This window comes from Bombyx mandarina, chromosome 13 (genome assembly GCF_030267445.1).
Source record: "Bombyx mandarina strain Sakado chromosome 13, ASM3026744v2".
NCBI classification, from domain to species: Eukaryota; Metazoa; Arthropoda; class Insecta; order Lepidoptera; family Bombycidae; genus Bombyx; species Bombyx mandarina.
In genome coordinates, this window is record NC_143220.1 from 14,888,147 (window position 1) to 14,903,666 (window position 15,520).

The 15,520-nt window shown below is 35.7% G+C and overlaps 1 protein-coding gene across 1 annotated transcript; it reads right to left on the minus strand.

The window, feature by feature from the left end:
• Positions 1-581: 581 nt before the first annotated feature.
• eas (ethanolamine kinase 1) lies at positions 582-14,223 on the minus strand. Its single transcript, XM_028181761.2, has 7 exons — positions 13,902-14,223; positions 13,676-13,809; positions 8,402-8,585; positions 6,698-6,786; positions 6,150-6,376; positions 1,165-1,393; positions 582-759 (listed from the first exon to the last, which is right to left on the minus strand). Exons 1-7 carry the CDS (start codon positions 14,034-14,036, stop codon positions 693-695), a joined length of 1,065 nt encoding a protein of 354 aa, XP_028037562.2. The 5' UTR covers positions 14,037-14,223; the 3' UTR covers positions 582-692.
• Positions 14,224-15,520: the final 1,297 nt, after the last annotated feature.

The following is a 15,520-nucleotide window of genomic DNA, read 5'->3' on the forward strand; positions in this document are numbered from 1 at the left end:
ATAACCGAGAGCACCCGCTGGCCGCATGCAGTGCCCCGGAGAGCAGCACCGTGTCCTCGTGGTTCAAACAGGGCCAGATTTTTCGCTGCGGACTGTCGTATCTACGACGCGAAAATATAATTTATATACTGGACTGCAAGCACTGGAGCACGAAAAGAGTTCTTCTCTTCACATTAACCTGCTGTTATCGAGCCGGGTACAGGTGAAGAGCTTATGCCCAGCTACGGCCCTTGCAGGAATAGCCTCGCTCGGCGCCCTGAAAAGTCGAGGACGCCTGGAAGACTAACAGCATTCTAGTATGCTTCAGACTTATTAACATAGAGCAACCAGTTGTCGGTTTGTCGCGTGTCGATATCTCCCAGCATCTGCAGAATCACCGTGTTGGCGGACGCAGTGTCGTTTTGCCCCCCCCCCCAGTTCTATCCACAGCGGGCTGTGACATTCAAAGAGACGTTAAATGTGTGGTTTCAACAAACAACAACGTGTCTTTTCGGCGCGGGAATCTCGTAATAGATAAATGGCCCCCGGACAAACGACAAAAGGATAGGTAAGTGAATATGTAGAAAAGGATTAAAAAACTATTCGCATGCTCCGCATTTTTATTTAAGATTGATATTTCAACAATAAATTATAGAATTTATAAATAAGTACTTTTACAAGTAAATGTCCATTTTATTATTATTATTAATTAATTAAGTACATACACTTAAAATATCATTTTTTGTTTGATAATATCGCTGTAAACGTATTTCTGCATACCTGAAAAAAGTAAATAAACTATGATATAGTGTACCATTAGACCCATTTTAACAACAAATCATTTTTATCAGAATTTATTGTATGAAAAGCGAGCCCATGCTCCACCTAGTATTTGGCAATTATCGGTATACATAGAGACCAGATAATTATTATAAGATTAATATTTCCGTCCACCTTGAGACAAAGGTATTAAGGTCTCAACTGTATCGAAACTATCGGCTTTATTAACCTTTTAATTGGGAGGTATGCATCGAGACAGAAAAAGTAGGGTCTTGATATAAATCATTCTCCAAAAATCTCGATTAGTGTTTTTAGACTTATAATGGGTCCTATAGCCTGAAAATTATTGAAAAAAATTTCAAGAAATCCGAAATAGTATAATATTTTTCAGATAACATATCGTACCTTCCGAAATCGAAATCAATATCAGAATGTTCAAATTGCACTAGTGACCATATACCCCAAAGAAAATGTGAAGCTAACGAAAGTTTTTGTACTTCTTCATAAACTGTATTTATGCTTTTAGCGTCAGGCGTCATTGTTCCTAAATATTCCGATAAATATACTCTAATCCAAGCAAGTTGGAAGTCTTTACTCGGATATCTTTGGTAATCAATGTCTTCAATTGATAATCCTGTGAACAAACATGTCAAAATTTATTTAATATGTGCTTGTTGTCTACGAGCTTTAAATAAGGAGAGCTGTGAGTTCGTTCACCCGTGTATGGAATAAATAAATAAAATCGTATGTATTTGAAAATTATTTGCCATCACGTAATAATTAAAAACGGTCCGACCGGATTCTTTTGTTCCCCCATACCTTTTTTTCTTCCTATACTGATAGCCTTGAGAGACCATTTCAGCTTCTCCTTGACGTGTATGTGAGCTAACGGGGCCCAAGCTGGAGTGTTGCTAATACTGGCCCTAGCAAGAGCCGTGCTTCGCAGAATCTACCACCGGTTCGGAAAGGGCACCCACTGAGAAAATCCGGCGAGAAACTCAGTGGGCCGTATCTATGGGTTAATTTACTCGTCGAGGCCCAAGCAACGGGTTCGGCGAGGACGGTGACCGGATCTCAATACCGGGGTGCAACGAAAAACACGACAGTGCAATTGAGACAGAATACTTTGGTTTTGCAGCTTTAAAGTGGCGCACCTTAATCTATGATTGGTCTCTTGCCCTATTCAAATTCTATCAAAACGCCTTCCAAATGACTCTTCGAGACTAAAGTACCTAATTTGGTAAGATTGGGAAAAGTCTCCGAAAAACATAGCTATACCTGTGGAGAGGCAATAAGATAAGCCAAGCACGTATTAGTGCAGCATAAGGCGCTCCTTTAAAATCCTATGTGAACATTAAGTCTCTCAATAGTTGGAGCTCAAAAAGGCTTAACTACAAAAAAGACAAATAAACTTCTTATAAGGAGGCCCAGTTATAAAATCCAATAACAAGTCTCAGTCAATCCTAGGCATCTTATTGGATTATTTTGTTGGACACCTATGAAAAACAGTATTAAATCCCCGAGGATGTCGGTGTTTTGTCTTCTAGACCAGTCATAAAACTCTTTTCTAGAGAAACCAAACATGTGATACTAGTAGAGCTTATTGTACCGTGGGAAACAAATATACGTAAAGTCCAACAATAAGAAAAATCCTATGATCCCATAAATTAGCTAATCAAAAATTAATACGTGGTTAGTTTATATGCTGTCAAAGTGAGAGAGACAGATATAATCTTCTAAATTAAATTAGTTTTTCTAGAACGTCCATAAATTCTATACTTGAAAAAAATCTAAAAGCAGCACTAAGAGGTTTCTATCAAAGGACAATGCCCATTTTCTATGGGCGTTTGGGCCCCTAAAAAAATTTGTCGGGTGATGATGATTTTAACTTAATTTGATAGACAAAGAAATATCGTTTCATATTCAGAAAACGATTTTTATATTCTCACCCAGGTTTAAGAGAAATCTGTTTTTTTCTGCAGCTAAAATTAAGTTGTTAATTGTTTTCTTCGAAATCAATAATCGCTCTCATCATTAATTACAGTATTAAATAAGTTAAGAGATTTTATGACCTGGTAACTAAGACCTTTAAGTATAAATAAGTTAATTGTGGTTAATGTTGCTAGAAATAAGCCCTTACGTACATTTTATTATTATTATATCTGTGTGTGTGTGGCTGCCATAACTGGTTGAAGTAGAATATTTTTTGTATAAATAAACGCGATTGTAACACTTAGATACACTTTTTTATTTAAAATCTTACCTGTAGATATAATGCAAAATAATGATGACTGCTCTTGCCAAAAAAAAAATCAAGAATTAATGTATAGTACACATCAAAGTGAAATACCTAAATAAAAGGGCGGGAAAATTGTCTTCCACTCCGGGCGGCTGACACCTACGCTACGCCACTGAGATATTCGTCTCATAATAATGATTAGTTTTATATTGTATAATTATGCTACGGTGATGTTGTCTATATGCATGGTACGATTTATCAAAGCCGCAATCTCTGCTGGTATATTTTATTTAGTACCTACGTATCTAAGTAGGTTACTGTTCGTGTATTTCAGTATTATACAGAAGCTTACATATTTCATTCCAGTGGGTAAGATAACCTCAAATCGAAAGGTCGGAGATTTTAAATATTCTTATTAAAAGTTTTGATAACCGAAGTTGTGTCACACATTATATTTTGTAAATTATAATAAAGATGGCTTTATGCAATACTAAAGATAATGATAGTTATGGAATTTTTTCACTACTTTATTGCTGGTAGCTTATGGGAATAATTGCAGCTAGGCGGGGACGGAAGTTGTAATTCCTACTTTTCTATTGCAGACATATTTATAACTTTTTTCCTGATTATATACGAATAAAACAAAATAAAATAATATATCTAAGTTATAAAATAATATATGCACTATCTAAATAATAAAACAAAAGAATATAACTACGAAGTAAAATGTATCGTACTAAGTTTCTTTGTATTTCTCGATGTGTGCAGACGATCCCACGGTCTACCCGTAATTACATAGATAAGGAAACGCAGACAATAGAATTGGAATACCCCCTGCCTATCTTGAGACATGAGCTCGAATTTTAAATTATACTTTTTTTTTATGATGGAAAGATTACTGGTGGCCCGGAGGCCTTTCCAGCTTCACCAGGACGAGCAAAGGCTCAGCCAGGAGGGGTAAAAAATATACTATATATGGGTTATCCCACCTTTCAAAACGCAACGCTAGTCGACTTCGTTGCCGAAATAGACGGTATTATTCATAGGTGTTTATAACACTAGCTTATCACTTACTAGGCTGCACTAAAAGTATCGGGAATGGAATATTTCCACTGTTCCTGTCATATTAAAAACTTTTTAATTGAAAACTCCTTGGTTTTAAAAATCGAATACCATTTATTTATTTATAAAAAGATTCTCGGTCTTGTCACGAGGTTTTGTCAAGCTTGTTTAGTCGTTGAGAAAATGGAATTGACTCGAGAAAATTCAAGAGCGATGATTTATTATGACTTTCGAAGTGGTTTAACACAAAAACAGTGTGTTGACCGGATGATTTCTGCATTTGGTGATGAAGCCCCATCCAAAACCACAATTTATCGCTGGTTTGCTGAGTTTCAACGTGGACGTGTCAAGCTCAGTGATGATCCCCGTCAAGGTCGTCCAAAAACTGCAGTCACCCAAGAAAACGTTGATGCTGTGCGTAAGCTGATTGAGGAAGATCGACATGTGACATACCGCGAAATTCAGGTAACTTTAGACATTGGCATGAGTCAAATACAAATAATCTTGCATGAACAATTAGGTGTAAAAAAGTTGTTTTCCCGATGGATACCGCATTCGCTCTGTGAAGAGCAAAATGCGGCTCGCGTTACTTGGTGCGTCAGAACTCTCGAAAGATTCCACGCAGGATCCTCAAATGCTGTATACAACATTGTATCAGGTGACGAATCCTAGATATACGCGTACGAACCCGAAACAAAAAACCAGTCACGAGTTTGGGTGTTCGAAAATGAGTTAAAGCCAACAAAAATTGTTCGTTCACGGAGTGTTGCAAAAAAAATGGTGGCCACGTTTGTCTCCAAAACCGGCCATGCGACTATTCCTCTTGAGGGACAAAGAACGGTTAATGCAGAATGGTATGCTAGCATTTGTTTGCCACAGGTCGTTTCTGAACTCCGTAAAGAGAACTGCAACCGCCGCATCATCCTCCATCACGACAATGCGAGTTCTCACACCGCGCACAGAACAAAAGAGTTTTTAGAGCAAGAAAACATAGAATTATTAGACCATCCGCCCTACAGCCCCGATCTAAGCCCTAATGATTTCTATACTTTCCCTAAAATAAAGAATAAATTGCGTGGACAGAGATTTTCATCACCTGACGAAGCTGTGGACGCCTACAAAACGGCCATTTTGGAGACCCCAACTTCCGAATGGAATGGTTGCTTCAATGATTGGTTCCATCGTATGGAAAAATGTGTCAAATTTCGCGGCGAATACTTCGAAAAGCAATAAATACATTTTTAAATAGTAATGTTGTATTACTTCGTTAATTCCCGAAATTTTCAGTGCCGCTTTCGTATTGCGTAATTTTATTATGTCTACTTAGTCTGGCCATAAATACTGTTACAATTAAATATAAACAAAATATTACATTTGAATTTGGAATCTGTCATTTTTATATGATTGCTCATTGAGTTTTCTCATTTTGGCGCCAATACATTGTACAATATTTTGCGATATTAAAATGGAGTGGGGTGATAAATATTGCATACTGGACACTGGACTTTACTTTATACTGTATTGCAGCCAATGGAGACCACTTCGAATAAGCTTTTTATACTCTAAATTGTTTTATATTTATGTATTAAACTAACACAATGTAAAAGTAATATGTGATTTGCCATAGAATTTTTTTTTGTTTTCCTTTGTAACAGTATTTATGGCCAGACTAAGTATAGTTTTTTACAAATCTACTGAAATTCGTTCTTGTATGTGACGTGTTAGGTACCTGTATCTATTTACTTTTATTGAATCGTGTCTGACTATGGGATTTGAACCCCGGCGTTACTGAATAAACTGATTTTCCCACATGTTAGGCCATATGGGTTATCTACGCTACGTTTTACATGATTATTACACGTTACATTGACCCGACTCGAAAGATGTTGGTTAAATTTATATTTTTATTTCATAAACGGTTGAAGAAGCTCACGGCCCACCTGGAGTTAAGTTGTTATTGGAGTCCAGAGACATAAAAATGTGAATACCACCACCCATCCTAAAACTATTTTATAATGGCTGCTTAAACACCGCGCAGTCAAACATAACACACTTGTTTGTTCTTCGAATATAATAAATATATACTCACCGACAAATTCGTTGAAGTGATTAGCTATATCGAACGCCTGATAATTGTAACTGGCATATTCATAGTCTATGAAAGAGATGGTCCCTTCATCTTTGTTGAAGATAACGTTTCCTAGAAGCAAATCATTGTGAGCAAACACTATTGGGCTCTCCGTTTTGATTAGATGAGACTTTAGACGCTCAAATTCAATCCTTAGCTTAGTTACTGACCCAAAGCTACTCACAAATCTACAACAGAGACGAAAACGCTGTGGATTTAAAATTGTTATTTAAAACAAAAACTCCTAACCAAATTAAAAGAATTTATTTTCTTTCGAGCTGAGTCGACGATTTTACAGGGAAAAATATATTACCCAATATTACTATACTATTACTACTGTATTATCCCCTGATTAACATATACACATACTTCATTTTTAAATTTACATTTACTTTATAAATTAATTTGATTAAAAGATTGGGTTAATATATTAAATCTTAAAAATAATATTTCGTAATAACTTCATATTTAGTTCAATAGTCGCTCTTTAATTCGTAAAAATATGTCACCTATTGTGTTTGACTTCTGTAGAGAATTTCTCTGGCAACAAACTTAGGAATTGTTCAATTTTATCCCATACCATTGGATCTTTTTGTACCTGAAAATATAAACTTTCTATAGTAGACGTATTAATACTTTTGAATAATTTTAATTTCATCGTAATTTGTTTGTTTTTTTAACATTGAAGATGGTAGCTTGTAGTATATAACTCAATTGTCCTCATAAAATCAATTGTGGCATGTAATACAAGAACTTTTCAGATAATATTTTTTTCTTTGAAATAAGGGCGCATCTTTATATCCTCTTATCGTGGCCGTCTCTAACTACATATGCGATCTAGGCGACGGAGTAACACAAAGTCGCCGTCGCCCAAAGCATGTCTTATCGGATTCTCCGGATCTATTCTCGATGCTTATGAGGTCTAAGCACCGATCACTCTTCTCGTCACACTCGTCGAAATTCGACGTGCAACATGTAGACACAGCTCATTGAGTTTTTCGCCGGATCTTCTCAGCGAGTCGCGATTCCGATTCATTGGTAGATTCAGCGAAGCAGCTCTTGGTAGGGCTACTTAAAACTATCTCAGGTTGAGCCCGTGAGCTCTCCTACTCGTCCGAGCATAGCTGAAATAGCGCCTCAGTTCTTAAAATTTTACATACGGACAGAGACTGCCTCCAGATTCCTTCGCATCTGCCGGCATGCAAAAAGATTAAGAAGCGGGGCAGATATCTGGGATGACGTAGGAACCGAACATTGACCATTGTGATAACTCCATGTCTGAGATTCGCATACACAATGCGTAGTCTTGAGGGAGATCTGGTTCTTAACTTTCATATGTCAAGCGAGTCGCGCTGCTTCTTGCAATTAAAATCGTGCATCCCTTAGATCACAGACGTCTGTCGCTTATCTTAGGAGTTCCATCTTGTTGGAAGACTGCTTATGTTTACCCAATTCTCAAGAAGGATGACTGGTCGAATCCTTTGTGTTAAGGGCCTATGGCGATATAGTTCACTTCTAAAAGTACGTCTTGACCCTAGTAAATGCCGGTTCGAGATCGCAGTACACTGGTATAATACTCAGATATCGCTGTTGCTAATTCTCCAGTGAATTACTTCCTCGCCTTTTACAACATCCACAGAAGTAAAAAAAAAATACAAAAATAGTAACTATTAATTAAAACAAAATATTTTCACATATGTGGCCATTTAGCGTAAAATTTCATATATAATTTAAAAAAAAACGCACACGTTTCTACCAATGTCCCTAAAGAGATTAAAGATCAAAGTTCTGTGGCATAATTTATGCGTTACAGTATGGTGCAGTTCGTCCACACAGAACCTAAGCTACAATATCTATTGTCAGAATGAATTATAAAATATTTACCGAAAATGAAAAATGATGTTATTTAAGCAACACTTAAACAATGTAAGATAAGATAAGCGGATCTAACAGAAAAGTGATAAATTCTATATATTACCACATTTCATCTTCCATTTCATAATTATAAATTCACAACAATAATAAAACACAATTCAATGAAATTGTTCGGGACTTACCCTCCTGAAGCAATAAAATTAAAAATGAAATTAAATAATAAAAAAATCAAAGGCTGTTTTTTTTTGGTCCTAGAATATTAATTCCCTATTGGTGTATGATAAGAGTCATATTGCTCTGATGTGGTTCGATTACGTTAAAATCTAATCAATTCATACCTCTTTTCCAAGTTCAACTCTATGCATTTTTGCCATTTGCTTGGCCACAAGAGGCCATATTTTTATGTCAAGTACTGTTTCAATGTTTAAAGTGTCTCCAGGGAAGTACTGATAAATTAATCCATTTTCAAATACAGCATATAATTTTGGAGCTAAACCGAGAGCGCTAAGAGTTTTTATATTTCTGTGAACAAAAAAAATACCTATGATTTTGTAAATTCATTATGTTATAGATTTTTGTCTTTTTTTAGCAAGCTAATTTATTGTCATTCTTCAAGAATAATTCAAAGTAAACTAGGATATGGTATAATATAATAGGTTCGGGAAAAAGTCTTTTCGCATTATACTTAGTAGGTATGTATGCACTTGTAATAAAATCTCTTTGGCTATTATCTATTTGTATCTAGCTGGTTTTGGTATCATTAAAAGTTTAAATTTTAAAGAAGATAATTCCAAGTTCAAATTAGGAAAATGTGTGATTTTTATTTATTTTTCGTATTGTCAAGATGAATGAATCTAATGAAGAAATTCGATATATTTTAAAATTTTACTATAAAAAAGGTAAAAAAGCAACGCAAGCCACAAAAAAAATTTGCGATGTTTATGGAACTAGTGCAGTGTCTGTGAGAGTAGCACAAATTTGGTTTAAGCGTTTTCAATCCGGAAATTTTTATGTCAAAGATGCACGTCGCTCTGGTCGCCCTATTACGGATAAAATGGATGCCATGTTTGAAAAAGTGGAACAAGATCGGCATATCAGTAGTTACGACGTAGCTGAAGAAATGGGGATCTTTTTTTTTTTATTGCTTAGACGTGTGTACGAGCTCACAGCCCACCTGGTGTTAAGTGGTTACTGGAGCCCATAGACATCTACTACGTAAATGCGCCACACACCTTGAGATATAAGTTCTAAAGTCTCAGTATAGTCACAACGGCTGCCCCACCTTTCAAACCGAAACGCATTACTGCTTCACGGCAGAAATAAGCGGGGCGGTGGTACCTACCCGTGCGGACTCACAAGAGGTCCTACCACCAGTGATCGACCACAAAACAGTTTTGGCGCATTTGAAAAAAACTGGGTACACAAAAAAGATATCGATATTTGGGTACCGCACGAGCTCACTGAAAGAAACCTAATGAACCGTGTACTCATTTGTGATTCTTTATTACGAAGAATGAAACCGAACCATTTTTGAAGAAGCTGATAACTGGTGAATAAAAATGGATCACGTACGACAAGAACGTGCGAAAAAGGTCGTGGTCAAAGGCCGGTTAAGCTTTATAGACTGTGGCGAAGCCCGGGTTAGCTCGCAACAAGGTGATGCTGTGTGTGTGGTGGGATTGGAAGGGCATTATTCATTATGAACTGTTATTACCAGGCCGGACCATCGATTCTGAACTCTACTACGAACAACAGCTGATGAGATTAAAGCAAGATTTTTCAACATGATAACGCTAGACCTCTCACATCTTTGGCCACTCAGCAAAAATTAAGAGCTTGGCTGGGAGGCGTTAATGCATCCGCCGTATTGTCCTGACCTTGCATCTTCAGATTTCCACCTGTTTCGGTCTCTTCAGAATTCTTTAGGCAGTTTCAGATTAATATCACGAGAGGACTGCCAAAACTAATTGTCGCGGTATTTTGATCAGAAGCCTCAAAATTTCTAAAGCAATGGGATCATGTCCCTACCTACAAGATTGCAAAAATTTATTGAACAAAATAGTACCTACAAACTTTAGTTAAATGTAAATAAACTATATTAAAAAACTTCAGAGGTGTCAAGGGACACCCGGATGGAACGAAGTTCCTTTCGATTAATTAGTGAAGGAATTGTAATTTTTTTTTTAAGATATAATAATAAATTACGGCATTATGAAGAAGAAAAAGACAATACTATGAACTAAATTACTATTGTTGAAACGCTATCTCGAGAAACTGTACTCATTAGGCGGACCAATCGGATACGAGCAATATCACGCGATAAGCGCCTACACGTTGATTGGTCAGAATGACGGATCTAAAAAGTGTCATGACAACTTTTCGTAAGAATTTATAGCAAAAAGTGTCGTGACAACTTTTCGTAAGAATTTATAGCAAAAAGTGTCGTGACAACTTTTCGTAAGAATTTTTTCCGTCTAGCCCCCTTTCACAACGCGCGATAAGGAATTCGTTCCAAAAATGTTGTGAATTTTCTTAAAAAATGCGAAGAAACTTTTCCCCCAACCTATTATTATAAAGTAAAAGACAGTTATTAAAAAAAAAAATTCATTTACTCTTTATGATATGACCTTTATGTGGAATAAAAGACGAATTTAATATATCCAAGCAGTAATGTAGCGAACTAAAGATTTTTGTTATTGAACACTTATTTTTACCTTACACATGCATGACCCATGCAGCAGACTATCTACTTGGTTTAAAATAAGTATGAGTGTTTATTTCGATTTTCTGTTTTTTATGACATTGTTAATATTAATTGACTAATGGTTTTTTTTGGTTTTGTTCAAATTACTGGAGTTTTTTTTAATGTTTATTGTATTATAATTTTAGGTTTACCTCTCAAGTTCCAACATGCAATGTGAGCGTGCATGGGTACCAGCATTGTGACTATTTCTGGGGTGACTAATTTCTAGTTTGAAGGGATTTGAGATAGACAATGAAGTAAAATGATAGATTCAGTAGTGCAGTAGTAAATGTCTCTAACTGCTGCATCATGGATTTCGATTCACTCCTCGGGTAAACAGTGGTGTGAAGAACATGTCTTCATTCTTTGTCTGCATTTTTAATATGTATATGTTTGTATATTTAAAAATATACAGGTATATATCTATATTTTGTATATATATTAGTATTTGGTAACTCCTAATGCTGAAGCAAGCCAGTCTTGCACTTAGCATGGATCCTCATTGAGCAATGCCTACAAGTCAGGGTGTTTGAAGGTTTTTGGCTTTCCTATATGCTGACACTACATTATCATCATCGTCACCAGCCCACACCACTGAGCTCAATCTTCAGCTTTCCTCATCAACCTCCTGCCGGCCACTGTTCGGAGCTCATGACACTTGGATGGTATAAAATTAAACACATACACACAACCAAAGGTATAACACTCAATAACAAAAAATGCCAAAGGTGTCAAAGCATATACCATGTATCTAAGTATGGTTCACAATTTTTAAATCTGTCAAACAGGGAGAATTTAGTTGAACATATGACTTTATAAAGACAATAACATTTTTTCTACTACTGGTACCTGGGCAAGAAATAATGCACACCGACCTCTAGAAAGAGACATTCGGCTTTGTAGAGCGTTGTCCCTTTCGCACGAAATACTAACAGTATCTAGTCAGAGCTGTTAAAACAATAATTATTGTGAGTTGCTTGTTTTATCCATTCTTTTTATTTATTTATTTATAAAAAAAATCTATAAGTTTTGTCCTTAGATTATAGTAAAAAAACGTATGTTTACGTATTGATTTATTTATTTTGAAAAGTGATACATTCTGACAAAACAATTATAAATCCTCAATTCCTTCCGATTCACTATCAGTGCTCTCAATGAAGTCAATATCATTGTCGCTATGAGCAGTATTTATTACCAGTCTATCAGTGTAATTTTCTAGACTGTGTTGAAATCTTCGAAATTCATTCTCACATTTAATTGCATGATCGCAAACCTTTTTCCACTTCAGTCCCAATCATGTTTACTTTTTCTGCCAATAATGTTTAACTGTAGTTAAATTCATACCCACATTTTTAGAAGCTACATAGCCTTTCTGTTGGGGCCACTCAATACAGTTGAAACGCATTACTGCTTTACGGCAGGAATAGGCAGGGTGGTGGTACATACCCACGCGGACTCACACAAGGTGTAATTATGCAAATTACAATTTTGCGGATTCGATTTTTATTACACGATGTTATTCCTTCACCGTGGAAGTCAATCGTGAACATTTGTTAAGTACGTATTTCATTAGAAAAATTGGTACCCGCCTGCGGGATTCGAACACCGGTGCATCGCTCGATACGAATGAACCGGACGTCTTATCCTTTAGGCCACGACGACTTCGTGCTTTACATAGTGCTTTTCCATTTAAACTTTTCTATTATCTTCCATTTTAATGAACTGAAATCTTATTTCATGAAGTAATTTTCTCAACGTATTGTCAGATCCATTGTAATTAATAGCCTCCGATAGTTTAGCTTTGAATTATTTTACTGTAGGCAGCTCATTAAATCGTAAGTGAAAATCATACACCATTTTTCGCACCGCATCATAATCAAAATCATCCATATATAAACGAAATTGCTTTTTTGATCTTTCTTTTTTACGGGGTAGTGAACTTAATTGCAGTAGAATCTGTTTCAGTACTGACTTCCTCTAATATATTGTTCAAAAGTCTTCTTGAAATTCCACTGACATTTGCAACTCACTCTTGTATTTTCTTAAAATAGTTATATACGTCTTTATCTTCATGATTTTTAAATTTGTCAGCTTCAGTTAAAAATATTTATACACTTTGTAGACAATTTCACGAGACTGACCATGTAAAGGCTTTCCTCTTTTTCCTAAAGATGCAATAGTACAATTCTAAATCATTTATATTTGGGGGTGTTAACACCACTCTATATATATTCTGAACTGGATGCAACCGTACTCCACCTCATTTGTCGAATGACTGACAAAATGTAACACATGTAGTGTGCGAAAGGGACAATGCTCTACAAAGCCGGAATTAGCTGAATGTCTCTTTCTAGAGGTTGATGTGCATTATTTCTTGCCCAGTACTATAATTACCGGTAAAGTAATTAGAGCTGTTTTAAGTTTATGTACTTTTAGGAGCTTATTACTGTTTCCACTAAAGGAAAAGCTTTATGTATAGAAAAACAACACACAAAGAATATGGAAATACATTTATTTAAGATAAGTGATAGACTAGGCAAAAATGCTACAAGCCCATGATAACTATACCATATTCAAAGGTATTGATTTATATGTAACATGTGGTACTTGTGAAGTGTAACAGATGTTCATTTTTGCCAAAGGGCATTTTGTAGCATAATTTTTTAGAATAATTGGTTTATCAGATTTTATATCACCTTTTAATGTTTACTAACAATTTTCACTGTCAATAATGAATACTATTAAAATGAACTAAAGTATTATTTATTAGCTTTGCATGAACTACACTTTGGCAAGATTTTTCTAGCTGTACCAACATGTGTATTATATAAAAAATGTGCAAGCTGTGTAAGCTGTGTAAATAACTCACCGGACTTCAGCTTTTCTATCAATTAGTAAATCTGTTTTATTTCCATAAATCCGGACGAGGACTATGTCATTTTCATTGTGTGAAGTACTTAATTGACAACAAACTAATTTATTAGTTATTCCATCCGTGAAAACCTTGAAATAAATCCTAATGTAAATTATTTTCCTCTTACACTTATTTTCACAAACTATCTGTTGATATTTACACTAGGTTTACAGATACAGACCTTGAATTTTACGTTTTCTAAAGGCCATGTAGGTCTTAGGTTTTTTAGAAGTAGGTTTATCCCACCATAAATATCGCTTTCCTGAATTTGAATTGGAATATAAATATCACCAGCTGAAAAGCAAACTGTCGACATTTTAAAGAAATTATGTGATTCTATTGTTCTCGTTGGGAGAGCACACTAGCTTCAACTGAAGCTTTAACAAAACTAAGCAAAATAAGTGTTCACTTCTCATTTTATACAAACTATGTTTTCAATTGAATAAATTTTTATCTTCATCAGTAATCACCGCACAATAAGTGTATTATCTATGCACCTCACTGATCTCAAACGTCAAACTGATATTAATATATAATCTATGCATATTAAGTGTATTATCTATGCTAGGACTTTTTGGCGGGAACGCAAGCAGTGAAGTTGTGTGATTTGTTTTATTTTGTCTATTTAGTGTTTCTTCAGGATTACATGTGTAATAACGGTGGTTTATTAACGTTTAATATCTGTGAAAGTGCACAAATGTGGGAAAATGAAACAAAGCCACTGGAGGTAACTTCTCGGGATCCTCCAAAAAGTCCACTAAAAAAATCTCAATAAATGACCACCATTTTACTGAGATTATATTTCACCCCATATCATCTCATCTCATGTCATTTAATTTCATCCCAGTTGATTAATGTCTCAAATTAATCATCTTCATTTCATTTCATTTCACTCCATATTATCATTTTTCATAAAAAAACGGATGTCGTCATAAAAAAATACTAATGGAATGGTTTCATTTTTCAATTATCGCAATTATCGTTGCTATAAACAATTGACACCACATTCACTTTTCACTGAACTTCATACTTGACGAAAACATGTAAATGTACTATTGTATAGCAGCTGTCCACGCGGAGGCATTGCTCACTCAAGTAGGAGAGAGACAGATGTCGAACGCTGCCGAACGCGGAGGCTGATTGTGCCTCTTTGTCGCTCGTTGCGCGCTTTCGCTTGCACTTCAAGCCTTAAATGGAACGCCTCAGAGCGAGGTAACGCCGCATGAGTCATGTTTTTTCGTGCATGCAGCCGGCTCCATCGAATTATAAGACGTTGTCACGTCAATAAGATTATAAAATAAAATAAGACATGACTTAAAGGTCTTAGTTACCAAGTCATAAAATCCCTTAAAAATTATCTATGCTATGCACCAAACTGCAAAAATTAAAAAAAAACTAAAATGTGGTGTCGTGGGACACCAAGTAGGGACGAAGTTCCTTCGGCTAATGTAGAATCGACACAATTTGCAAAAAAAAGAAAGAGAAAGAGAAAGGTATTATACACTACTCGCTTGTGTATACGACTGTCGCGCTCGCGCCTGCGCACGTCTCATTTAACGGTTTTATTCCACGCACTTTTTTCCACGGATTTTTTCTTACGGTTTTACTATCACATTTTTTTCAGTTCGGTCGCGCAGCAAAATCCCTATCCCCTCCAAGCCTGCCGTAAGGAACTTCGTCCCAATATATAATCGTGTGTGTGATAGTGAAAGTCTGTCCGAACATCTCAAATATTAAGTATATTATCTATGGAACACTTCGTATTGACTACTAAAAAAACGAATACATCTTGTCTGAAAG